At 57.1% G+C, this 25,457-nt stretch overlaps 3 protein-coding genes across 6 annotated transcripts; all 3 read left to right on the top strand.

The window, feature by feature from the left end:
* Positions 1-719: 719 nt before the first annotated feature.
* On the top strand, positions 720-4,365 carry PRRT2 (proline rich transmembrane protein 2). Of its 2 annotated transcripts, none has more exons than XM_074322599.1 (4): positions 720-928; positions 1,607-2,514; positions 2,869-3,001; positions 3,174-4,365. In XM_074322599.1, the coding sequence occupies exons 2-4, from the start codon at positions 1,681-1,683 to the stop codon at positions 3,182-3,184; spliced, it is 978 nt and encodes a 325-aa protein (XP_074178700.1). In that variant the 5' UTR covers positions 720-928; positions 1,607-1,680; the 3' UTR covers positions 3,185-4,365. The 2 variants fall into 2 exon arrangements, with proteins under 2 accessions (XP_074178700.1, XP_019610282.2); XM_019754723.2 differs by having other exon boundaries at positions 770-928; positions 1,654-2,514.
* Positions 4,366-4,388: 23 nt separating this feature from the next.
* PAGR1 (PAXIP1 associated glutamate rich protein 1) lies at positions 4,389-7,289 on the top strand. 2 transcript variants are annotated; one of them, XM_019754725.2, is made up of 4 exons: positions 4,389-4,645; positions 5,241-5,447; positions 5,634-5,716; positions 6,768-7,289. In XM_019754725.2, exons 1-4 carry the CDS (start codon positions 4,392-4,394, stop codon positions 6,965-6,967), a joined length of 744 nt encoding a protein of 247 aa, XP_019610284.2. In that variant the 5' UTR covers positions 4,389-4,391; the 3' UTR covers positions 6,968-7,289. The 2 variants fall into 2 exon arrangements, with proteins under 2 accessions (XP_019610284.2, XP_019610283.2); XM_019754724.2 differs by lacking the exon at positions 4,389-4,645 and having other exon boundaries at positions 4,652-5,447.
* Positions 7,290-7,416: 127 nt separating this feature from the next.
* On the top strand, positions 7,417-25,384 carry MVP (major vault protein). 2 transcript variants are annotated; one of them, XM_019754722.2, is made up of 15 exons: positions 7,417-7,673; positions 13,454-13,583; positions 13,779-13,974; positions 16,698-16,821; positions 16,918-17,049; positions 17,890-17,984; positions 18,269-18,505; positions 19,984-20,265; positions 21,059-21,303; positions 21,437-21,634; positions 22,660-23,046; positions 23,821-23,937; positions 24,092-24,218; positions 24,713-24,901; positions 25,121-25,384. In XM_019754722.2, exons 2-15 carry the CDS (start codon positions 13,459-13,461, stop codon positions 25,337-25,339), a joined length of 2,673 nt encoding a protein of 890 aa, XP_019610281.2. In that variant the 5' UTR covers positions 7,417-7,673; positions 13,454-13,458; the 3' UTR covers positions 25,340-25,384. The 2 variants fall into 2 exon arrangements, with proteins under 2 accessions (XP_019610281.2, XP_074178699.1); XM_074322598.1 differs by having other exon boundaries at positions 7,417-7,674; positions 13,423-13,583.
* The last annotated feature ends 73 nt before the right edge of the window (positions 25,385-25,457 follow it).

Below are 25,457 nucleotides of genomic sequence, written 5' to 3'. Positions count from 1 at the left end.
TTCAGGACTCCCAGGTCTCTGGGGAATGCCTGATCTGGACAGGCCCAGAATAGCAGATGGAGGTTAGAAACCAAGTATTGCTGGACCCCGGCCAAATACCTGCACACCCCTAATACCCTGAGGTGATGGGGGACGATACAGCGCGGAAAGGCTGAGCAAGGCGGCCGGGGACTGGGAGCAGAGCTGGAGAATCAAGACAGCACCTGTCCTCCATTTTTGGCGTGCAACCTGCCTTCTTCACCCGGTTCCTAAGCCCAAGCCTCCACTCCACTGTTGCAGCCACATGCCGTGCCCTCTGCAATTCCCTCCCAGCCCGTGCTGTCCTTTCCACTGCCTTTTCTTGAGCTTTCTACTACCTATTTCTGCTGCTTCCTTAGTAGAGGGAGCTTCTGTCCTGCAGGTTCCTCTTCAAAGCCCCCCCTACAGCCTCCCCAAGTTGTGCCTCATTTCCCTATCCCCTTTTCTGCTCCTAGCGATGCCCCCACCGGCCCTGTCCCCTCACAGACCCCTCTCCGTTTCACCCAAGCCCCTGCCTCTGCCAGGACCCCAGGTGACCGTTGGCGGGAGGGGCCCGGGACTTGGGAAGCAGGCACCCCTTGAAGGTGCGCGTGGGAAGGGCAGGGAGCTGGCGCGAGTGGTCCCCCCGCCGGTTGCCTGGGTAATGCGGGGCCCGGCACGCGTGGCTCCCTTGGGCTGGCCGGGAGCGGCTGGAGGCGTGCAAGGGGCGGGGGCAGTGCGTGCGGCTGCGGAGCGTAGGGGAGGGGACCGGAGAGGAGAGAGAGGAGGGGACAAGCCGAGCGGAGGGGAGACCCGCCGCCTCCCTCCCTCCCTCCCTCTTGCGCTGACTCGCTCCCTCCCGGGCTGCGGCTGCTGCAATAGAGACAGTGGTGGCAGCAGCAGCGGGAACAGTCTGGAGGACGGCGTCGAGGTGAGACGGGGCTGGACCGAGGGGGCTGGACCGAGGCTGCGGGTAGGAGTGGACGGACAGACGGGGAGGGCTGCATGGGAATGTGGGCGCCGGGCCCACAGGCTGGTGGTGCTGGGAGCGCCGCGCCAATGGGAAGAGGAAGCGTCGGGCACACCACGGGGGCGAGGGAATCCCAGGGAGAGGGGCTGAGAAAGGGCTCAGAGGAGATGCCCAGGACCCCCAGGGAGGAGCGGGGGTACCAGCGCCCCAAACGCGCAGCAAGAAAACCGCACCCGCTGGCGCCCAGGGAGGAGGGGAGGACGCAGAGGGAGTAGAGGGATTCCGGGGCCTGTGCCCAGTCTGCCTGTCAGAGTGGAAGGGTGTCTGCACAGCTTGGTTCTGAGGCGCTGCAGCACCTGCTCGGACCTGACAGGCTGGATCTTGGTGGGGCAGGAAGAGACCATGCGAGGGTCCTGTTTACAAAAGGGTTAATCTTCCCAGGGCTCTCCAAGCAGACTTTGAACAGAGTGCTCCTCCCCAGAGGTGTCCCACCCGAAGGCAGGCGGGTGAAGGAAACCCCAACTTTTCTTCCTCTCCACAGAGGCAGCCCACGGCTGGCCCTGAGAAGGGAGCAGAGCCCTGGGGCTGCAGTGCTGACAGCCTTTCTCCTCACACCAAGCCTGTCTCCTCCTCTTCCAGGATCTGCTGTTGTCTCTACTGCTCCATCTTTCCTTCTATCCCCACAGAGGCCTTCTGCCCTCTCCCATCTCAAGATGGCAGCCAGCAGCTCTGAGGTCTCGGAAATGAAGGGGATAGAGGAGGGTCCCCAGACCCAGGGAGAGGGGCCTGGCCATTCTGAAGCCGGAACTGGCCCTGTCCAGGTCCCAGCTAGGGTCCCAGATGAGCCAGAGGCCCTGCAGCCAGGCCCAGACATCCGTGGAACTCCAGAAACCACAGAGACCCCTACTCGGGCCCCAGAAACAGCCCAGGCCAGAGACCCCACCTCAAACCCAGGAGGGGAACCAAAGGCTGCCTCCAGCCCCAGAGAAGCATGCCAAGAGCCAGCATCCAAGCCAGAAGTGAGCAAAGAGGCCACTGCAGACCAGGAGTCTAATCTGGATTCTGCAGGCCTGTTTGAGCCAGCCTCAGAGCCTGATCCCCAGCTGGCCCCGCAGTCAGACCCCCAGCCGGGTTCCCAGACCTCCCCCAAACCACCCCTTCAGCCAGAGTCCCCCACCGCTGAGATCTTGACTGAGAGCATGGGGGAAAAGCAGGAGAACGGGGCAGTCGTTCCCCTGCAGGCTGGCCCAGCCCCCCAGCCTCACTCACCACCCCCAGCAAACCCCCCCCCAGCCAATGGGGCTCCCCCCCGCATACTACAGCAGCTAGTTGAGGAGGACCGAGCTGGAAGGGCTCACAGTGGGCATCCAGGATCTCCCCGAGGTAGCTTGAGCCTGAGCCGCCACCCCAGCTCCCAGCTAGCAGGGTCTGGACTAGAGGGGGGTGAAGGCACCCAGAAACCTCGGGACTACATCATCCTCGCCATCCTGTCCTGCTTCTGCCCCATGTGGCCCGTCAACATCGTGGCCTTCGCTTATGCTGTCATGGTGAGCCCCACGGGACCCTGGCCCAGCCTGCTGTGGCCCCAGCTTCCTGAACTGGAACAAAGCCCTTGGAGTGGCCTCGCCTCCCCTCTCTGCATGGATCTCACCTCCACGTGGGCCTCTGCTTGCCTCTCCCTAGGATTTCACCCCTTCAGGTGGGAGGGATGCCCAGACCTGTTTCACACCGCCTTGCTGATCTGTGCCCTCCCCCCACCCGCCTCTCCAACTCTCCTTCCTCCCTTAACCACTGCCCATGGGCCGGCCTGTCACCTCTGGACGACTCTTTCACCCGATCCCTGCTGGGCTGGCTTCTGAACTGGGCCATGGTGGCTCCTCCACCCCTCACCCTACCCCCAGTCCCGGAACAGTCTGCAGCAGGGGGACGTGGATGGGGCCCTGCGTCTGGGTCGCGTGGCCAAGCTCTTAAGCATCGTGGCGCTGGTTGGGGGGGTCCTCATCATCATCGCCTCCTGCGTCATCAACTTGGGCGGTGAGTGGGGGTCTGGGACAGGCTGGGAGGAGTGGAAGGGCTGGCAAGGGCCGCTGTACTAACCCCTGGCCCTGCTCTCTCCTGTCTGTCTTCCCTACGGCTCCTTTGTCTCTCCTTGTCTCCCCCCCCCCACTACTGTCTCGTCTCTGTCCCTCCCTCTCCTCTCCTACAGTGTATAAGTGAGGGGCTCTGCCCTGCATTCCGAAAGACTTTTCTTCCTGTTGGGAGCTGCCTTGGGCCCATCCTCCCCTGCGGGGAGCCCAATCGATGGCCCAGGCCTGCACCCATAGGGACCAAGGGAGCCTGAGCAGCCTTGTTTACAGCTTCTTTCCCGCTCCTGCATCCTGCCAGGCTCCTCTGCCAACGTAGGCCTCCTTCTCCTGCACTGTTTCCAACCTCCCTGCACTTCTGCCTGCAGCTCGTCCAACCTCTTGGTCTCTCTATTCCTGCACTTCTGGAAACTTCTCTGCACTTCTGGAAACCTCCCTGAACATCTACCAGACTCTTTGCTCTCAGCCTCCCTGCATCTCTCCCAGCCTTCCTGCATTTCTTCCAACAACCTCCTGAATTCCCTGCCCCTCAACCCTGGTCGTCCCTCCGCCCCTACTTTCATCATCTTGGCATCTTCCCCCAATCCTTTCTTCCTTCTCTCCTTTATCATCTCTCCTTCCCTCTCCACACCCTCTGCCCTTCAGCATCCTTTCCTCAGGATACTTTCCTCCACCCTCCTGCCACCGTTTATTCTGCAAAAACTCCAGCACTTAGATCAGGCGGGGGGAGGGGAGCATGTCAGGAGGACTCTAGCCCGGGGCTCCGGACTGTTCTCTGCTGGGACCACCCAGGTCCACCCAAGGGCGCCTCGGGGTCGCAGAGCTGGCAAGCCAGGTCTCATTTGGGGACTGGTGCCGGACTGGCGAGCCTTGTTCCAAACGTGGGATAAGGGAGAGGCGCAGCTGTGGACCCTCTCCAGTCTGCCAAAGTTGACCTGCCCCACCTGGGCTTTTTAACCCGGTCGGCGAGTTTCTTAAAGGGGTCGGGGCTGGGGTCATTAACGTGCTTTGTACCGAAAGAACCCCCAAATAGGACCAAAGCTCCCAGTCGCAAGAAGCGAGAGGGGCGGGGAGATATATAATCATTTTCTAAGAGGAGGGAGGTTTGTTGCACGCGACAGTCCGCTAGGGAGGCGGGGACCTAGCGATGACACAGTTCGGAGTTGGCGGGGGTTTTTGTTTTCTTAAAAAAAAAAAAGTGTGGAGGGGGCAACTAAAAGTCTAAAAAAAAAGGATACATCAAACCGACTCTCCCTTTTTGTATGCCGGATGATGCATGAGTCTGAAACACCAATAAACGGAGACTGCATGAGACTCGCCTCCAGCCTCGGTTGGTCCTCATGTCGGTTCGCCGCCCGGCCCGCGGTACCGCCTCTTTCGCGCTGACCCTACTGAGCAGTATGCGCCTGCGCCGTCACGGCGGCCATCTTTACTGTGGGCCTCAGCCTGTAACGCCCGAGCGCCTATCTGCGCATGTGCCAGCCTTCCCTTGCTGCTCTCTTACAAGTAGCTTCTACAGCGAAGCCTCCCGTGCCACCTCTGTGCGCCTGCGTACCGTGACCCTGCTCCGCCGGGAGGCGGGTCTTAGCTCCAGGTGCGTCCGGCGGCTGGTGTGGCGGGACTGCGGGTCGTGGAGAGGGGCGCTGTGAGAGCGAGAAGAGCGGGTCCCGGGCCGTGGTTTCCGCTGGCCCTCGGGACCCTCGGAGTGCCGGATCCCGAGCCGTGGGGCGGGGTCCTCGGAGGGGACTGAGCGCCCTCTCCTGGGGACGCGCGGCCTGGGCGCAGAGACCGCTGTTGGAGCCTGATTGGTTGGAGAGCCATCCCTAAACCCCTGGGGAACCCAGTCCCGTGGGGGCCGGAGGCTCCTCAGCTCCTGCCTGTCCTGTAATCGCAGGGCTCCTTCCCTAGTGGTCTATGTCCCTTGTCCGGAGTCATGGAGACGTTGCGGCCACCACGGCGCCGCCTCTGTCCGAAGAAGGGGAAGTGACCTCCGGCCTCCAAGCTCTGGCCGTGGGGGATCCCGGAGGCTCCTCGGCTTCGGCCAATCAAGCCGAGGAAGAGGGGGAAGGAGGCCGGGAGGAGGCCGAGCGGGAGGGGTCTGGGGCCGAGGAGGTGCTGGGAGAAGCCCCCAGCGCTGGGGGGGAAGAGCGTGCCGAGGGAGAATCCGAGGACTGGTACGTGCCCTGCAGCGATGAGGAGGTGGAGCTGCCCGCGGATGGGCAGGCCTGGATGCCGCCCCCCTCCGAAATCCAGAGGCTCTATGAACTGCTGGCTGCCCAAGGTACCCTGGAGCTTCAGGCCGAGATCCTGCCCCGCCGGCCGCCCACGCCTGAGGCCCCGAGTGAAGAGGAGAGATCCGACGAGGAGCCGGAGGCCAAAGAGGAGGAAGAGGAAAAGTGAGGGCACACCTTTACACCTTGTTCCTGGGGCTGCCCCCCTGATGCCAGGAGGAAGTAGGGAGGGGAGGTGGGACCCAGGAGCATGGGAAGTGGGGAGGGAAGAGAGCAGGAGAGGAAGAGCTGGCACGTGTGGGTGTTTGGGGAGACCACCCTCACCCTTCATTCTCTGTCCACCTGTCCCAGACCCCACATACCCACAGAATTTGACTTTGATGATGAGCCGATGACACCAAAGGACTCCCTGATTGACCGGAGACGCACCCCAGGTACAAACGAGGGAAGAGTTGGGGGAAGGTGACGTGCCTCTGCCCCCACTTACCCAACAGGTGACTCCCTGAAAGCAGCCTTTGCCTGGGGCCTTGGTGGCTGAATGTCTCCCAGCTGCAGGACCGTTCATTCACACTGCGGTGCCATCCTTCCAGCTTTAAGTGATATTCTGTCTTCCTTCAAGAGAGTATCACATCATCCTAGCATGCCTCCCGTTCCTTTTATCTCCATCTCCCCAGAATCCACGTTTTCCTGGTTTTCGTTATATTTCCATCTGCATCTCTGTGCTACTATGTACATCTCCTAATCTGACCCAATTTGCACCCCATGTACCTTCCTAGAATTTACCTGTGGGGCCATTTTTGATTTCTCCTTCTTTTACCCCAACATTGAAGCCAGCCCAGCCTGTTAGCCAGTCCTGTTAGCTCTGCCTCCAAAGCATTTCCAAGTTCATCTGCTGCTTTCCACCTTCAACACCATACCCTCATCCAAGCCATCTCTCTTGTCTGGATAGTTGTGGGAGCTCCTAACTGGTCTCCCTGCCTCTAGTCTCAGCCACTGGAACGACCCTTTGAAAGTATAAGTCATGTCACTTCTCTGTTTAAAATCGTCCAAAGGATTCCATTGCTCAGGGGAGGTGGGAGAGTATGGAGACAGAGAATCCAACCCCAGACCCAGGCTTCCAGAGGCATTTCCATGTAAGATCAGAGATCCAAGCCCCCTATCGAGGCCTGTGTGTCATTCCTTGGCCTCAGCTTTCACGTCTCCCCAGCTCCTACCCTCTGAACAGACCCCTCTGTTCCCACCCTGAGGTTCTCACACTCGCTCTTCACTGCCTGAGATGCTCTTCCCTGGTCTTCCCATTACTGGCGCCTTCTCATCATTCAGGCCTTTCCCACCCACCCCATCTGAGGCCCAACCCAAAACCTCAGCACGTCCAGGAGCGAGGCCTGGAAAGGTGTATGTTTAATGAGCTCCCTAAGTACTTAACATCCAGGCAGGTGTAGACTGCTGCTTCCCTTCCACCGTTCTCACCTTCCCCTTCTACAGGAATCTCAGCCCGGAGCCAGAAACGGGAGGCCCGCCTGGACAAGGTCCTCTCAGACATGAAGCGACATAAGAAGCTGGAGGAACAGATCCTTCGAACGGGCAGGGACCTCTTCAGCCTGGACTCAGAGGACGCCAGCCCCTCAAGCCCCCCACTCCGGCCCTCGGGGAGTAGTCTCTTTCCTCGGCAGCGGAAATACTGACAGTACTGACTGCGGCTGCCTTAGGGTGCAGTAGGTGGGCCTGCCAGGCCTTGGGCTCCTTCCCTAACCCAGGGTGCTGGGAAGCTTGGGAAGAGGAGAGAAGCTCCAAGCTCCCAACACAGCACCTTGCCAGAAAGCGGGCACGCGTGTGTGTGTGTGTGTGTGTGTGTGTGTGTGCGCGCGTGTGTGTGTTTCCTGTTGAACATCTGTTTGGAAACCTGGGATGAATTTTCTGAGAGAGAGAGTGTGTGTTTTCTGTTGAACGTCCTTTTTGGAGACCTGGGATGAATTTTCTGAATCTAAAATAAAAACTACAAAATTATCTCTTAGAGGAGGGGCTGCAGCCGGAACCTAAACTTGTGGGGAGGCAGAATTGTCTCCACCCACCCAGATTGGGAAATGAAAGCCTGATGGGGCCAGGAGGACTCCATCCGCCCCTGCCTGAGGCCCTCTGACCTTAGCCAGCCTCTTTCCCGGAGGTCAGCTGGCTCTGAGCAGGGGATTTCTGAGCGCCGAAAGCGGCAGTACCTTCAGCTGCCGCCAAATCCGCCAGAGAAGAAAAAGCAGCAGCTGCGGGGGCCCTTTAAATGCCCAAGCCCCACCCCCAGGCCGTCCCTGCCCCACCCTGCCGGGAAGTGTTGCCTCCTGGGCTGGAAGCAGGAGGTGCCCGGGTCTGAGGCGTCTGCAGGCGGCCACACTGCTGTTTGTGAGTACTTGGTAGTGGCCCCGAAGCCCCGAACCAGTGTGGGTGTGTATGGGGGGGGGAGGCTGTGTCCCCCAGGCTCTCTCCCCCAGGCTCTCTCCCCCTGTCCTGCCCGCTGGGGCCTCCCTTCTGGGGCAGGTGGGGCCTCTCTGAAGCGGAGGGCCGAGAAGGTGGGTGGAGGCTCGGCCTTGGAGGTTTTGCTTTCCTTGTTAGAGTTTTTGTGTCTTGAAGTGAAGGTAGATCATTTTATGATCTTGCCAACACTCCTCAGCCCCCAAATCTCAGGCCTGTCTGACTTCAAGCTCTCACATCAGAAGTAAGGTACAGAGGAAGCTTAAGGGGTGCGTTCAGACTCCCTCCTGGAGTTGCTGTACTCATCTTTCCCGTCCCGTGGGGACCTGGGCTCTGGCCAGTCCCCTCGACCTCTCAGAATGTGACTCGTACCCATTGAGATCTCTTAACGCTGCCAATTGTTGAGGGTTTCATACTGCCCCACTCAGGAGTGTGCCAACTGTAGGCCTAAGGCAGGCTTCACTTCCAGAAGGTGTGGAGTTTGGTGAGCAAGGCTTTTCTCTTTGTGAGGGGGAAGTGAAAACCAGGAAGCTCGTTTGGACCCACCAGCCTGGTAAATCTGGAGCTCGTGGTTCTCAGGAGTAAAGCATGCAGGGGTGGGGGATGGTAGCTGAGGCAGACGTGCCCTGCATTGTTCTCCTTGCCTGGGGAGACCCCTGGGCTCTGGGGGAAAGGCTAGCTGTCAGGAGGGGTGCCAGCTGACTCCCTGGGAACTCCTGCCTCTTTCCGCCCTTGGCACACAGCCTGCCCTGGGGTGGTGCTTTCTGGGCAGGGCAGCTCCAAAGCCACGAGCAGGTGTGACACCCACCTTGTGTGAATGACCCAGGGACAGCTGAGGGCTCCTTGGTAACAGGCCTTGTTGAGTGCTGCCCTCCCAGATTGCAGAAAATGCTCACCTTTGAACTGTGATTGGCAGTATCTCCTGGAGAGTACCTGGCCCCGCCCAAGCTCTTGCTCAAGGTTTAGAATCTTACAGACATTTGTGCGTGACAAGCGGCCTCGCGTTTGGGGGCTCTGCAGACCAGGCCCCAGGGGTGGAATTCCGGCTTCCACCTTTGGTTAAGTGACCCTGAGCAGGTTCTTAACTTCCAGGTCCTTGTGAGGATTAAATGAGTTAACGGAAGGTACTTAACACCTGGCACAAATTGAGTTCTTTAATAAGCGGAGTTGTCTGGGAGCACTTGCCAAAGATACAGGCTCCAGAGTCTCTCCAGGAGGCCTTGGCCTGGAAGCACACCCAACCGAGTCCTGTGACTGGGCGACTTGAGAAAACCTCCATCCACATCAGGGCTTGTGAAGCCCGGGGCTTGGGTTGCTTGGCACTAATTGTCCCATCTGGGAGGTCCGGTGGCGGTAAAACCAGGCCATTCTGATTGGGCAGAGCTGCTCTTCCCACAGATAAGATCTTCCTAGGAAGAAAAGTTCCTAAAATTTGGCTGCCAAAAAAAAAAGTGATTTGTGTGAGACAAATCCTGAAGAACTTCCACTGTCGTCCGGTAACGCGAGAAATAATTTCCTTAGATTTCCCTAAACTGGGAAGCGGTCTGATGAAAACAGCCTCTCTGCAGGGCCCGAGTCACGTGACTCTTGCTTCCCTACACAAACACTAGAATGTTGAAATCAGCGAAGGGAAACAAGGTGGGCACCTGTCAATGCCGAACTTCACGTGTGTGCATGTTCCTAAGAAGCTTGATAAAGGTGATGGTCACTGATGTCCAACTTCAGGCCTGCCTGGACCACGCGCCCAGGGCTTGGAATGAGGGGCTTGCATTGGCCTGGCCCTGGGGATGAAGAGGCTGGTGGGGGACAAATCAAGTGCCCTGCCCTGGAATAGCAGTATGACAACTCAATTCTTGCTATTATATATATTTGCGTCAGCGGCAGAGCTTTTAAATACAGCAGTGCTTGGACCCCACCCAGACCAATTAAATCAGAATCCCCAGAGGTGGGTGGTTTTGAAAGATCGCCAGGTAATTCCATTGTAGTTGGGGCTGGGAATGGCTGCGGTAGACCAGAGCCACTTAGGCTCCAAAGTGCACCTGAGTCCCTGGGGTTTAGTTAAGACGCCGACTGATTCAGCAGCTCTCAGGTGGGGCCGGGGAGTCCACATTACTAACAAGCTTCCAGGTGAGACTCCTGCTGCTCTCTGCAGACCTACCTACACTGTGTCTGGTCACTTAGGCACCTGCCGTTTAAGATTCACTGTTAGCTACTCACAATGAGCCCTGCAGATCTGATAGATCATGACTCATTTCCTAATTCAATTTTGCTGTAGCATAAGTTGACTTTGGAGCCAAGATATAGGTGAAGAGTTGCTTCTTAATGAGAGGATGAACCCAGCTTCTGCTGCATTCCGTTCTCTGCTCATCCTCCCCCTCCCAACCCCTCTTTTCTTTGTGTGTGGCTGGGGGGAGGACTTAGGCCGCCAGGAAGCTGCTGGTCTCAGACTGGGTGAAAGTTGGGTGAAAGTTGACTGATTCTTACAGGAGCCACATGACATTTGAGGGCAATGGGATGGAGCCAGTCTGGACATGTACCCAGAGAGCAAACCACAGGGCAGATCTCAGAAGCAGGCACTGAAGGGAGGATGGGGGGATGTTGGAGGAGCGGGGTCCAAACTCAGGTCTGCACAGGACCTTCCAAAGGTCAAAGGGCAGCACAATCCTTAACCATTGTCTTTTGAGGGCGCCGATACAGTGGAAGTAAAATGCTTTGACTGGAAATGTCACATGCTAAACCACAAAGTCTAAATCTTAGATTTGTTATGAACATGCTGCCCAAGTCACATGGTTTCCCAGATCCCCTGAGAAGCTCTGTATTGAAACTCACTTCTGTAGATGGTCAGAGTGAAAAGGCCAAGCCTGTTCTTGGGTGACCTTGGCAGGTGGTCCGGGGGGAGGGCACAGCACAGATGGGGGTCAGGGACAGAAGACAGGTCTTGGTACTGGAACAAGGGTAGTTGGCAAGGGCGTGGCCCCGGAAAAGGCAGGATCAGCTAGAAGGATGACTGTCAGCTGAGTCACTGAGCGGGGAGCCTGTTAGCCCCCCTGACTGGGCTGGGCCCAGCTGGGGTGACAGATGGTGGCGAGTCATCAGCCAGAGGGGTGGGGGGGTCATCCAACAAGGAGTTACTGGAGGCTGTTTCCGGAGCCTGCTCCCTAGCCCAGTGTGGCCTTCTAGAGCTCACAGCTTCCCTGTGGTGCCTGCCAGCCATGTCCACACGGCCACCTATAGCCCAAGCTCTTCCTCTCCCTCCGTCTGGCTTCCTGGCCAGGCTTCCACCCGCAGAAAACCTGGCAGAGGAACAACTGGAAAAGACTTCACTTCGCTGCCTGATGCCCCTTTTTTGCTGTTGTAGCCCCACAGCTGGGATGGCCCAAAGTTTGCCACCTTCTCGACCAGTAAAAAAAAAGAGAGTTGAAGCTGAGATGCCAGATGAGCTAGGGAGCCTGGGGGTGGAGGGGCTGGGTCACGTGCTCTACATGGACAGGGAAGACCTCAGGCCACTGCTTGTCTCAGCACTGAGATACACAGTGCTTCTGCAAAGCCAGGCTCTGTTCCAAGTGCTTAATGGTTAGTTAGCTCAGTCTGCATAACGGGTAGATGTCGTATCCATTCCCAGTTTATTGGCAAGGAACCACGTTATAGGGAAGGCAAGGGACTTGTCTAAGGTCACCCATCCAGTAAGGGCCAGAACCAAGATCCGGGCAGTCCCAGCCCCCCCGGGGGGGGGGGCGAATAAAGGTCCAGATGAGAGCTGGGGGGAACAGAACCCTGAGACTAGAAAGCCAGCCCTCGTATTTTCAGACACTGCCTGAAATCAACAGAAGGGGGAGCTCTGGTTTTAGAAAAGCCCCTCTCCTATAAGTTCAGGGAAATGCACTTGTACAAAAGGGGCAACAGAAAAGTATCAAGGTCAAATCCCATACATACAAAGTTGCAAGATAAAAGAATGAGGAGCAGAATAACATCCTCTGATGTGGAAAGTGTACCAGGAAAACATCTGTAACCTCTTGGAAAATGAGGAAACAGCTAAGGCAACAGCGCAGGGCAGGGAAGCAGCAGATGAGAACTGGAGGGACGCCCAGGCAGTCTGTGATCTGCACCCCTAACCGTGTGCCGTGCTGCCGCTGAAAGACAGGAGCCAGACATTCCATCAGGACCCGTGCTGCCACTAACTTGCTGTGTGGTCTTGAATGACTCATTGCCCCTAACTGGGACTTAGCGCTACACTGTCTAAATGGGATCACCCAGCCACACTTGCTGATTTTAATGAACATTTAGTTCCTTGGTCACACTAGCCATATTTCAAGTGTCCAATAGCCACATGTGGTCAGTTCAAAGACAGCACAGAATTAGGATATTTTTCCATCATTGTAGAAAGTCCAGTTGGAGGACACTGAGTTGGAAGGTTTTACACAGGAGCCAGGCCGGTAATGTGAGCGCAATGGACCAGGTGTAGGACTGCAGGGCTTGGGGACTGTGGTAAGCGGGAAAGCTTGTGTCACATCGAAAGGGCACAGCTGCTGCTTGGCTCTAGCCAAATCTCCAAGAAATGTGGGGATTGGGAGTTTGTGAAAACTCCCAGTTTCTAACCCCCCACATTGACATGTTACAGGTTACGTAGATCAAATCAAACTCCTTGGGCCTCGCCTTGGTCTGTGGTGTCGGGGCTCCTGCTTTTCCTGTGCCAGTTCTCTCCTCCTTGCTTCCCATTTCTCAGGTTGGAAGCTGTACAAATGGTGGAGTAGGTGAGATGCCACTCCTTTCTGGTGGTGGCTTCAAAATGTCACCGAAGTCTCAGAAACAAGGCTTTGAATTGCTTAGTAAACTTGGTTGCCTTTGGGTGACTCAAAAGCATATGTCTGAAGCCCCTGAGGCACTGAGGCAGGGATGGCAGTTAGGCAGCAGGTGTGACACTTCTGAGCTTGGGCCGTTCAGAACCACGTAGGATTCAGGGGTGTGTAAAACGCAGTACTCGTTTGCCCCTTTCCGCTTCTCACCGACCCTCACCCTTGAGAGCAGGGAGATGAGGGGGTCAACAGACCAGAGAGAAAGGGGGGAAGGGAGGGACTGGACTACTATGTGCTGTTTCTAATCCCGCTGATGCTCCAGAAGCATCAGTTCTGTCAGGGATTTCTTCCCTGAGACGTGCTCAGGTCTGAACAGTTCCTTCCAGGGCTGCTTAAAGCCCGGGGCTGGGAGGGCCGCAGGCAAAGATCATGCAAATATTCTTGGGCTATGGGCTAAGGTTTGAATAGCTGGAATGCCAGCTGAGGCCCTCAGGATTCCCTGAAATAAAGGCCGTCTGCCCCCCCTTCGTACCCTCATACACACACTGTGCTGGCCAAGGCCACACCAGCTCCAGAGACGGAGCCCAGCTCTCCCTCACCATGGGGTTGGAGAGTGGGAAAGTGTTGATCTAAAGCCCCTTCCAGTGCTGCAGGCAGCTCTGGGAGGTAAAGCTGCTGGGAAGGCCGGACAGGATTGGCCCAGAGCCCTGGGCTTCTGTGCTTTACTGCCTCAGGCGGTTCTTGGCAGAGGTAATGGTGGGAAGGAGCAAGGCAGAGGTGGGCATGGGAGCAGTGAAGGGTAGAATAATAGTTGGAGGAGGAAGAAGAGCCCATCCCCTCATCCCAGGCCCCTGGTGTTCATCTTGTTGTATTTTCTCCCCACCTGGCTGTCACTCTGGATGCTGCCCTGGGCTCAAGTTACCATGGCGACCGAGGAGTCCATCATCCGAATCCCCCCGTACCACTACATCCACGTGCTGGACCAGAACAGTAATGTGTCCCGGGTGGAGGTTGGGCCAAAGACTTACATCCGGCAGGACAATGAGAGGTTGGTGTCAGGGCCGGGCTGTGGGGGGCGTGGGGCTGGGCAGGGCCTGCTGGTCTTGCTGGCACCATTGCCCATCTCTTGCTTGGATTGGCCCTCACTTGGGTGACACGGAGCTTTCACTCCCATTCACTGCCTCCTCTGGGAATGGAGGTGGGGGTTCCCTGGGTCCTCACACCCTATCTCACCCTCCAACAGGGTCCTGTTTGCCCCTGTACGCATGGTGACTGTCCCCCCACGCCACTACTGCACGGTGGCCAACCCGGTGTGCCGGGATGCCCAGGGATCTGTGCTGTTCGATGTCACAGGGCAAGTGCGGCTCCGCCACGCTGACCTGGAGATCCGGCTGGCCCAGGAACCCTTCCCCCTGTACCCAGGGGAGGTATTAGACAAGGTATCTGTCTTGCCCCCCTGTACCCCACTGTACCTCCCCTGTACCCCACCGTACCTGCCCCACGTACCCCACTATATCTCCCCCATAACCCACTGTACCAGCCCCCCTGTACCCCACTGTACCTGCCCTGCTACCTTGTCCTAGGGTTCCACACTGCCTTCTGGAGTGAAAACAAATTGGGGCCATGGGAGGGGGCAGGGGCAGCATTGCCTCATCGTCCACCCACTCACCTTTCCCAAACATCCCCCTCCTCACGTGCCCACACAGACTTGCCCTGCCTCTGAGGGCTGCCAGCCCAGCTCACCACCTCATCAACCAGGCTAGAGGAAGCACTTGATTCACTCAGTGTCAGGTGCTGGTGGCCAGTGACAATGGTGGTGGACGAGACAGGGCCAGGCTCAGATGGGAGGGCACCAGAGCCCGGCACCTGCGCCCAGTCCTGGGCCTGAGAAGGCGGGCATCCCACCTCTTTCCATACTGTTCTGCCTTCCCCTCCTTGCCCGTTTATAGTCTTCCTAGTTACTCGTGTGTGTGTGTGTGTATCCATGATTATTTTATGTTGTGAACAATGGGAAATTCTTTTCAATCTAGTTTAAACAATGAAAGGAATTTGTTGGCCCATCCACTTAAATAGTTTAGGTGTAGTTTCAGATGACGTGTGCTCCACAGTGGAAAATAAATCTCAGTTTCGCATCTCTGGCTTCTTGGGGTTGGTCCGATGTGGAGGCAGGCTTGCTCCTCGGGTCCCAGGATGGCCGTCAGCAGGGTCACGGCCACGTCCTTCCTTGTTTGTGCCCATTAGGAAACAGTAGCACCCAGGGCTCTGGCAGAGGGACAGCACCTCGGGGGTTGTTGGAGACATACAGGGGTGGGAGGGCAGATTGAGAGTGTGGCCTTAGGCAGGTCCTGGAGGACATTTGCCATTTTCCCTGTGTGGGGTCCCCTCCTGTGCGGCCGGCAGCCGGGCGCCATCTTTCCTCTTTCCCATTACTCTCCGATGGCCATTTGCACTTGTTCTGCCCTGTTGCTTCCCAAGCCCTGCCCTGCCCCCATTGAACTCACTCTGATGAAGCCCCAGGACATCCACACGGCAGGTCCAGCTGACAGTCATTCTGTGTCTCACAGGCCCCGTCAAACACATCCATGATTGATCAGCTGTCTTGTTAAAACATGTCTTTATGTTTTGGTCTGTGGATCTTTCTTCCATCTTAGATGCCTCCCCTCCTCCCTGCCCTGTCAGCCTTCAGTTTCTGTCCTGAATCTCCTGAGTGCCCTGTTGTGCTCTCATGGCCGTGACCACTTCGTCTGTGTTGAAAACACCCAACCCTGTACCTTCACTGCCTTGAGGAAGCCCTGTCCTGGATGTCTCACCCACCTCATACTGGATATCCAAACGAACACTCTCCCTGACTCCCAAATCTCTTGTTCTCCCGTATTCCTATGCTTCCTTGGTGACACTACTGGGGACCCAGTCCCCCAAGCTGGAAGCCAGCCTTCAAAGGCTTGAGGGAGGCACTGGAAGGAGACACGGTTGGTGGGCAGGAGACCAATTAGGAAGGTATTTCCATCATCCAGATGAGAGGTGTCGGTGGTTTGGATGAGGGCCGAGGCAGGGATAGATAAAGGTAGCCTGGATTCGTGACAGAACAGATAGGAAGTCGTGACAGCAGATGTGGGAGGTGAAAAACGACTCGTCCCATAAGTCTCCCGCCTCCTCCTCCCACACCTTTGTATCAAAAGGTGGCTCTTCCTTTGAGCCCCAGTTCAGATGCTTGCTGAGGGTCTCCCCAACTTCTCCCTCACCTCAGCTTCTGCAGGCTCTCTCCCTTGGCACTGCCCACAGTTTGCTTAGAGAGAACGGTCTGTGTCTACATCTTACCACCTGCTGGAATTTAAACTCCATGACGACAGGGGTATGCCCTGCCCCACCACAGCCGGCTGAGTGCCACACACACGTAAGGTGTGTAAGAAGGGCTTGCTGGGCAGTAAGCCGCCAGCGCTCCCTCCCCCCACCCACTGTGTGGTCAGTGGTTTGAGGAGTGTTACTTGACATTCCTTGCCCAGAGCCACCTCTGCGGAGTGACGAGCAGCAGGTAGGTATCACTAGAGACGGAGGTTTGAGTCCTGATTCTGTTCCTTGCTAGTCGTGTGACCTTGGCCATGGCCCTTAGCCTCTATGAGCTTTTCTTTCCTTGCTTTCCTGCACCCCTCAGATCAAAGATCAAGTGAAGTCCTTTCCGGATGGAAGGAGATGTGTAGCCTGGAGTACCATGGCTCCCGTATGACCAGGAGGCAACCTTGAAAACAAAGCCACATGCTTACAGGGTGCCTGTTCTAGCAGTTTCTACCTTCCCACCTCCTTACACTTTCTAGAGGGCCCCAGTGCTCACTAGGGCTTGAGATATTCATTTATTCAGCTCCCCAGATATTTCTCCCACATCTCCCGTTAAGCCCTCAGTTTCCCGCCTACGTTTCTGGTTCAGAACAACTTCGAAGCACTTTCTGTAGAGGACAGTGTGTCCTTGGCTCGTCGGCAGTGGCGTCCTCTTATTCTGTCAACTCTTAGTTCTTCAGACCAGATGGGACAACCCCTGCCTTGTACATTCCACGCTGGGTCTTATTTGGGCCACTTAAAGATCGATGCCGTCGCCTCACCCCCAAGGCATCAGGATTGACTCGGGGGTCCTGACGCTGAATGCCCACTCCCCTTCTTCCCCTCTTAGGACATCACCCCACTGCAGGTGGTTCTGCCCAACACCGCCCTCCACCTTAAAGCACTGCTGGATTTTGAGAATAACGACGGAGACAGGGTCGTTGCAGGAGATGAGTGGCTATTTGAAGGACCTGGTAAGTGCTTTCCATGGATCCGCCATCGGGGTCCTGGTCTTCCTGCCTTCCCATCACAGCCCTGACCTTCACCCCTGCCTCATCTCCCCCCCCCAGGCACGTACATCCCCCAGAAGGAGGTGCAGGTCGTGGAGATCATCCAGGCCACAGTCATCAGGCAGAACCAGGCTCTGCGGCTGAGGGCTCGCAAGGAGTGCCGGGACCGGGACGGCAAGGAGAGGGTGACAGGTGGGGTTTCCCAGGGGCCCCGAGGCTGGTGGGCAGGCTATGCCTACATTGCTGGGGATGTGGGGGGATGTTGGGGTAAGTGCTTCCCTGGCATCTCTTAAGCTTGGGGGGTAGGGGGAGCTGCCCACAGTTGCTTCCCTCCCCGCCCTTACCCAGGCCCTGTCTGGACCCTGAGCCTGAAAGCGTGATCATGTGACACGTCTCTTCCCTCTCCCCACCCTTTATCATGAGCTGGGGTCAGCGGCCATGTCTGTTTCTACATCAACAAAGCAGGTAGCAATGGCATATGACAGATGTGGATTAAACGACATCTTTCAAGAAGTGCTTGCTTACTCTGTGCCAGCCGTGGTTCAGAACGTTTTACAGATAATTAGTGGGTCCTCAAACAACCTTGAGTCACTACTATTTCCGTTTTCCATATAACAGAACTGAGGTGCAGAAATTAGCTTATTTGCCTGGGTTTATGGCCTGGAAGGGCAAGGCTGGAACTGGTCCCCGGGCCCTCTTCCTTCTCCAATTAACTAAACAACACCTACAGCTCCAGTGGAGGCAGCCTGCTGCCCATTTATTGGGAAGGGAAGAGCTGGTCTTTGGAGGTTAGGGAAGCCATAGCAGGTATTGGCATAGCACTTAGAAGGGCGTCTTCTCCGGAAGGGTGAATTTCCTTCTAGCCTCAAAGAAAGGAATAAATCGCAGGACACCTGTCAGGCCCTTGAGCCTGGGGCAATGTCTTCTCCCCACCTTCGAAGAGGTGCGGGTTCCCTGTTGTCTACGCTTCGGGAAGGGGTGGCTAGGGAGCAGGTTGGGTGACCTTGACCTTTACCTCTGCCCTTGGCCCAGGGGAAGAATGGCTGGTCCGCGCCGTGGGTGCGTATCTCCCCGCAGTGTTTGAGGAGGTTCTGGATTTGGTGGATGCCGTGATCCTTACCGAAAAGGTTTGTGTTCTGGGGGGTAGCAGGTAGGGGACCCTCGGGTAGGGAACGCTCAGACTGGCAGAGATGGTGGCAAGTACATGGATGGAAAGAGAAGCACTATTTCTAGGGCCACCAGATAACCTGAGGGGTATCCTGGGTCCTCTGAAAGGGTTACAAAGTCCTCCTTGGCTAATAGGACCTGTCACTGACACCTGGGAGCATCTGGGGGGCCAGTGGGCTTCCCGGGTCCCCTGGGGATGTTGAAGGTGGGGTTACTCCCAACACCCCGACATCTTGCTCTTCAGACAGCCCTGCACCTCCGGGCTCGGCAGAACTTCCGAGACTTGAGGGGAGTGACCCGCAAAACTGGGGAGGAGTGGCTGGTGACGGTGCAGGACACAGAGGCCCACGTGCCAGATGTGCACGAGGAGGTGCTGGGGGTCGTGCCCATCACCACCCTGGGGCCCCGCAACTACTGCGTCATTCTGGACCCGGTCGGCCAGGATGGCAAGAACCAGCTGGGGCAGAAGCGCGTGGTCAAGGTAAGCGCCTCCGCCCCACCCCCCCCAGAGGCCACGTGCCCGCGAACAGCACGAGGATCTTGGACCTCTGTCCCTTTCCTCCCCCCCCCCCACGTGCATATTGTGGAAGCACCATGCTTGTCCTGGCTCCTGTGCCTTTGCACACTCGGTTCTAGCTCTGAGACACGCACCCTGACCTCCCAGTGGGCCCCTGACCTTGAGTCACTTCTGCCTCTGGGAGCACCCCTGGGCCTGCCCCAGAAACTCTTTCTCTCATATTTTTGGAAACTCTGTCATCCTACATCCCGACCCTTTACCTCATCCCCTCTCTGAACTATACTGTGGACCAGCAGGCGATGGCAATTTTTCTTTGGAAAGGGCCAATGGGTGATGTTGGGCTTTGCCAGCGCGGTGCCATCACACTGTGAAAGCAGCATAGACAGTTGGTCAGCGAACGCGTGCTGTTGGGTTCCTGTAACGGTTAAGTTGCAAAAACAGGCAGGAAATGTGGCAACAACCCAAATGTCTATGAGTCAGTTGATGAATAGATAAAAAAACTTGTGGTACATCCATACAATGAACTACCATTCAGCTATAAAAAGAGCATGAACTGAAGTTCATGAAGCTACGACATGGATAAACTTGAACATCACTCTACGCAAATGAAGCCAGACATAAAAGAGCACATATTGTGTGACTCTGTTTAGATGAGAAGTCCAGAATAGGTAAATTCTTAAAGAAAGGAAATCGGTTCATACTTGGTGGAGGGGTCAGGATGGGTAGTAACTGCTACTGCGGACAGAGTTTCTTGTCAGGGTTGCTTGTGATGAAAGTTCTGGAATGAGGGAGTGGTGATGGATGGACAGCTCTGCGGATATACTAAAACAACTGAATTATAGACTTTAAATGGGTAAATTTTATGGCATGTGGATTATGTCTCAAAGATAGATATATTTTTTAAAAAGGTGGCAGACCAGAGTTTGCCAATGCCCAGACTACACCATCCCGAGAAAAAGCCTGGTAGGAAGGAGGAATAACAATAGGTTAGTTCTTAGCTGTTGAACTCGTGAGAATCCAGGTTCACAGAACATTATTTTTTAACGAGAATGTTGGGGAACAGTGTGTTTCTCCAGGAGCCATCAGCTCCAAGTCAAGTCGTTGTTTTCAATCTAGTTGTGGAGGGCGCAGCTCACTGGCCCATGTGGGACTCGAACCAGCGACGTGGGTGTTACGAGCCATGTGGCACTGCGCTCTAACCAACTGAGCCAACCAGCTGCCCTCACAGAACTTTTTAAGAGTAGGTTTGACCAGATGAGATCTGCAGGCACTTGTAGACAGCCTAATGGTCCAGATAACACTCCGTGTAGAGCTAGGGAGGGTGCTTTTCGGGGTCCTGTCCTCAATACAAGCCCACAGCGGCATGGAGCTGGGGGACGTGCCAGCGGAGGTATTGGTAACCCTGGGTGGCAACAGCTCCTAACAGCATGTCTCCCCACTAGGGAGAGAAGTCTTTTTTCCTGCAGCCGGGAGAGAGGCTGGAACGAGGTATCCAGGATGTCTACGTGTTGTCAGAGCAGCAGGGGCTGCTGCTGAGGGCCCTGCAGCCTGTGGAGGAGGGTGAGGACGAGGAAATGGTCTCACGCCAGGCCGGTGACCGCTGGCTCATCCGTGGACCCCTGGAGTATGTGCCATCTGCCAAGGTGGAGGTGGTGGAAGAGCGTCAAGCCATTCCCCTGGACGAGAATGAGGGCATCTACGTGCAGGACGTCAAGACTGGAAAGGTAACAGCCAAGGGAGGGGCACTGTCCCTGCTGTGTGCTGGTGCGGCATTGATAGCAGCAGCTGAGGCTGGTAGGTGGAAGGGCATTCTGGGAAGTACTTGCCTTCCCTTTGTCTTCAATATCTAACTTCAAAGTGTAGAAGCCCCCAAGGGAGAAGGGGAAGCAGGTTCTAGGGTGGGAACTCTGCAGATTGGCCCCTGGCATACAGGTCTGGCTGGGGTGTGGCATGGGGACAGTAAGAACTGACCCCACCCCCATGCCCGGATCCTGGTGGAATCCTCTCTCTTTGCCCCCTCACCTGAAACCTTGACCTTAGTTTGACCTAGGACCACATCTCTGACCTCTTTCTCTAAGAATCCAGCCTAGAAGTAGAGCTCAGAATCCAGGCAGTGTTAGTGTGTGCGACCTCTTTCCTGGGACTGCGTCTGTCCCTAGGACACGCTCCAAGCTGCCCCCATGAAGGGAAAACTCCAGAAGAAATAATACCCTGCACTTACCATATGCCAAGTCCTCAGCACTAGACACAGGATACGTCCTTCATTCCTCAACCCCATGAGGTAGCCACTGTCGGGTCCGTTCTGCAGATGAGGAAGGAAGCGCAGAGATGGAGGGCCTTGTCCAAGGTGACGTCACCCACGGGTGGCAGACCTCAGCGCAGCATCATTCCAGGGACTGTGTGGAACCACCGCGCTCCACTACCCACCCCTGCCTTGGCTCTGCCCCAGGACGGCTGGGTGCGACTGTCTCCTTTCACCTTTCCTGGTAACAGCCGTGCTTACCCTCCTCTCTCAAGGTGCGCGCTGTGATTGGAAGCACCTACATGCTGACTCAGGACGAGGTCCTGTGGGAGAAGGAGCTGCCTCCTGGGGTGGAGGAGCTGCTGAACAAGGGGCAGGACCCTCTAGCGGACAGGGGTGAGAAGGGGGTGACCACAACCCTTCAGCCCTCTGCTTCGCGGAACAAGACCCGCGTGGTCAGCTACCGTGTGCCTCACAACGCAGCGGTGCAGGTGTACGACTACAGAGCGAAGAGAGCTCGGTGAGGGGGCGGGCCGTGGGCGGGGCCGTGGGCGGGGCCGGGCGGGGGCGGGCCGGGCGGGGCCGGGGGCGGGGGGGCGGGGCCTGTGGTGGGAGAGGCCCTGCGGGTGTCTGACTCCCAGCCCCCTCTGCAGCGTGGTATTTGGGCCGGAGCTGGTGACACTGGGTCCTGAGGAGCAGTTTACAGTGTTGTCCCTCTCGGCTGGGCGGCCCAAGCGTCCCCACGCCCGCCGTGCACTCTGCCTGCTGCTTGGGCCGGACTTCTTCACAGACGTCATCACCATCGAAACTGCGGACCATGCCAGGCTGCAGCTGCAGCTCGCCTACAACTGGTGAGGGGCAGGGAGGAGGTGGCGAGGGCCACGTCTGGGGCAGCCCTGGAGAACCCTGAGACAAGAGGTGCCTCCTTGAAGGGCTGCGCTCAGAATGAGGGCAAAATGCCCGGCTCTATGCCATGGTCAGAGGGACAGCCAGGGGTTCCTGCAAATCCAGCCTGATGCCCCTGGGGGATGACAGGGAAGATGTGGGCTCACCTCCTGGGAGCAGGATTTGGGGGACATGAAAGGAGGATACTCCCCACCTAAACTCCCAGCATGGGTTCAGCCGAACATAATTGCAAGATTATAAAAAGATCAAAGCCGGTGGGAGTGGGTGGGAGTGGGCAGGTGGTTCAGAGTCTGTGCTCTGGGGCCCCCTGCCTGGGTCTGCACCCAGCCCTGCCATTTGCTAGCTCTGGACCTGAGCAAGTGACTTGGAACTTTCCTCAGTTTCCCTGTCTGTAAAATGAGGATGGCACATGACCATCAATGTTACAGGCTGTCGAAAGGATGCAGTGAGAATCAGACCCTTGTCCTGTGCGTAGAGCTCGAATGGCTGTGACTGGAGCTGGGGATGATGAGTCATACCCAGAAGAGATGCCCCACAGCTCCCATGTTCCTCACCTCTTGGCTGGGTGGCCAGAACTGTGACAGGCAGATGGGGTGCTGACATCTTGGGGGTGCTGCAGCATGACGGCTAAGAGCATAGACCCTGTAGCCACCCTGCCTGGGTTCAGCTTTCTGGCTTGTCACATATTGTGTGACTCCGGGCCTGTCCCTTACCCTCTCTGGACCTCTATTTCCTCATCTGTAAAGTGGGGCTCATACTCCTCCCCCACCAAGGGAGGCTGAGAGAATCAGATGGGGACATGTGTCAGTGTTGAGGACCTTGCCTGGCACACGGGGTGGGGGGGGAGAGCGGTACTGTTCAGCACTCTCTGTGATGAGAGACACTGTCCGGTCAGCCAGGGCAGGTGGCTGTTGGAGTCCCACTCAAAACTGAGGGAAGTGCTTCCCTGCTTGGGCCTCTTTGCTCACAGGCACTTCGAGCTGCTTGACCGGAAGGACCCCCAGGAGATGGCTAAGCTGTTCTCGGTGCCAGACTTCGTGGGGGACGCCTGCAAGGCCATCGCGTCCCGGGTGCGGGGGGCCGTGGCATCCGTCACCTTCGACGATTTCCACAAGAACTCCGCCCGCATCATTCGCACGGCCGTCTTCGGCTTTCAGAGCCCAGAGGCCAAGGGGCCTGGCGGGGAGGCCCTGCCCCAGCCCCGCGACCGGGCCGTCTTCCCCCAGAACGGACTTGTGGTGAGCAGCGTGGACGTGCAGTCGGTGGAGCCCGTAGACCAGAGGACCCGGGACGCCCTGCAGCGCAGCGTCCAGCTGGCCATTGAGATCACCACCAACTCCCAGGAGGCGGCTGCCAAGTGAGTGAGGGCAGCTGCCCACCTTGCCCACCAAGGGCCAGACCCGCCCAGTCCCCGTCTCCAGCCCCCTGCTGGGCCCTGGATGGCATGGCGTCCCCTGATGGTCAGCATGCTGTTACCCTTGTCCAGCAGACAGGGTCGCCCACGTCGTGGGTGACTAGATGTCATCTTGCTCCTGTGGCTTCTCGCTTTGTGCTAGAAGTGGCTCATTCCTGTGATCTCCTGGCACTCGGGGTCCAGCTCAGCTGCCCTCACCTCACCTTCCAGCCGGTCCGGGGCTCCTGGCCCTCCAGCTTCTTTCTGCTCCTTAAATGCACAGTTGGGTTCCCACCCGAAAGCCCTCTGCACTGGCTGCTCCTTCTGCCCCGAGGGTTCCCGCTGGGAGCTCAGAGGCAGGCCTGTCCTGTGGCCTCAGCCCAAACGTCCCCTCCTCGGAGAGCCCCTTTTCTTTCTACCCTCACTGAAGCAGTATCCTCTTTGCCAAGTCGTTATCGGGTCACTCACTTTCAGGGAACTTGTGTGAACTCCTCGTTTCCTTGCTTTTTCCCCAGTGGAAGGCAAGTTGTGTGAAAGCAGGGGCCTTCGTCAACCCTGAATTCCCCGAGCCTACAGGCCGGGCTCACAGGGCACACATGTCTTCCGTTTGCATGTTGAGCGCACCCATGGGCCAGGGTCTGTCCTGGGCACCAAGTACCTTGGTGGTCCCTGTTCCTGGAACCTCTGTTCCAGCTCTGGCCCCACACCACCATATTCCCTGTCTTCTCTCCCATCCAGGCACGAGGCTCAGAGATTAGAACAAGAGGCCCGTGGCCGGCTTGAGAGGCAGAAGATTTTGGACCAATCCGAAGCCGAGAAAGCTCGCAGGGAGCTCTTGGAGCTGGAGGCGCTGAGGTGGGTCAAGAACTAGTGGAAAAGACAGCTGCCTGCTGAGGGTCTTGTAAAGCAGCTGGTGGGGGGAGCAGGTGTGTGTGTGTGAAAGTCAAGGCCAAGGGTGCGGGGCGGGGCCTTCCCCTGGGTCTTCCCTGACTGCTGCTGCCCCCTCCAGCACTGCTGTGGAGAGCACCGGTACTGCCAAGGCGGAGGCTGAGTCCCGCTCGGAGGCGGCACGCATCGAGGGAGAAGGCTCCGTGCTGCAGGCCAAGCTGAAGGCAGAGGCTTTGGCCATCGAGACGGTCAGTGGGGCTGGTGCCCATGGGAGGGGGAGGCCCCGGGATCTGGAAGAGGCCCAATCACTGCAGTCCCAGGAGGACACCACGCATCCTACCACACAGCCCTATTCACATAGAAGTCCTCTGCCCTCTATTAGTTCACTTAACACCTGTAAAGACGGTTGTTACACCCATCTGCCGTGTAAACCTGCTCAGACCCTGGCCCGCTTTGTGCCAGGTAGTGCATATGTTTTACATGCATGATCTTATTTCATGTTTGAAATTCCATTAAGGCAGATGTTATTCCATTTTACAGATGAAGAGGTGGAGGCCTGGATGAAGGGGCTCCCGGGGTCTCTATCTCAAAGGTGGCATAGCCAGGGTTCATACCTCACTCACTATGAGTTTACAATTCCAGCCCTTCCACCTCAGTTCCCGCGGGCATGCTGGCGAGGTCACTTGCTGGCCAGTCCCCACGGGTCACACGATCCAAAGCATGCTGGCTTTTCCCCTTCCAGGCGGCTGAGCTCCAGCGGGTACAAAAAGTGCGAGATCTAGAACTCGTGTATGCCCGGGCGCAGCTGGAGCTGGAGGTGAAAAAGGCGCAGCAGCTGGCCGAGGTGGAGGTGAAGAAGTTCACGCAGATGACGGAGGCCCTGGGTCCCAGCACCATCCGGGACCTGGCCGTGGCAGGGCCAGAGATGCAGGTGAGAGTGGGGACAGTGCCGGTGGCGTGTGTGTGTGTCTTGGGACCAGGCTTGGAACCCAGAAGGCAGAGCTGGGGAGGCAGATGCATCTAGAGAGAGGTTGGGGGCAGTTGCAGTGTCAGACCAGAATGGATGGCAGCCCGTCCTAGAGAGGTGGCCAAGGGGACGAGAGAAGGGACCAAGTCTGACTGTCTTCTTGCCCTCATCTTGCCCCTTCAGGTAAAACTGCTCCAGAGCTTGGGCCTGAAATCAACCCTCATCACAGATGGCTCTACCCCTATCAACCTCTTCAGCACAGCCTTGGGTCTGTTGGGGCTCGGATCTCAGGCCCCGTCCTCAGCCCAGAAGGCAACTGGGGGGCTTGGCCCCGAGGAAGTCTTGCTCCCCCAGCCCTCTCTTGTCCCTCAAACTCTTGGAAGCAGCCATGTCATCCCTTAGCTTCCTATAGCATCGAAAAATAAAACTTAGTTTTGGGCATTTAAACCCTCTTATGTTCCTTCAAGTCTGTGTCACAGAGGAGCTTTCTGAGGGAAATGGGGAGAGAATACCCCTGAAA

The sequence above is a fragment of the Rhinolophus sinicus genome, linkage group LG18, assembly GCF_036562045.2.
Source record: "Rhinolophus sinicus isolate RSC01 linkage group LG18, ASM3656204v1, whole genome shotgun sequence".
Lineage (NCBI taxonomy): Eukaryota > Metazoa > Chordata > Mammalia > Chiroptera > Rhinolophidae > Rhinolophus > Rhinolophus sinicus.
This window is presented reverse-complemented; position numbering and strand designations above follow the sequence as displayed.

Excerpts from the sequence above, each read along its gene's own strand:
- PRRT2 (XM_074322599.1), top strand. The coding sequence starts at position 1,681 with ATGGCAGCCAGCAGCTCTGAGGTCTCGGAAATGAAGGGGATAGAGGAG. Across the intron at positions 2,515-2,868 it reads CCTTCGCTTATGCTGTCATG|TCCCGGAACAGTCTGCAGCA; the intron begins GTGAGCCCCACG and ends CCCTACCCCCAG.
- PAGR1 (XM_019754724.2), top strand. The coding sequence starts at position 4,966 with ATGTCCCTTGTCCGGAGTCATGGAGACGTTGCGGCCACCACGGCGCCG. Across the intron at positions 5,448-5,633 it reads AAAGAGGAGGAAGAGGAAAA|ACCCCACATACCCACAGAAT; the intron begins GTGAGGGCACAC and ends CACCTGTCCCAG. Across the intron at positions 5,717-6,767 it reads TGACCGGAGACGCACCCCAG|GAATCTCAGCCCGGAGCCAG; the intron begins GTACAAACGAGG and ends CCCCTTCTACAG.
- MVP (XM_074322598.1), top strand. The coding sequence starts at position 13,435 with ATGCTGCCCTGGGCTCAAGTTACCATGGCGACCGAGGAGTCCATCATC. Across the intron at positions 18,506-19,983 it reads GGCAGAAGCGCGTGGTCAAG|GGAGAGAAGTCTTTTTTCCT; the intron begins GTAAGCGCCTCC and ends TCTCCCCACTAG. Across the intron at positions 24,219-24,712 it reads AGGCTTTGGCCATCGAGACG|GCGGCTGAGCTCCAGCGGGT; the intron begins GTCAGTGGGGCT and ends TTCCCCTTCCAG.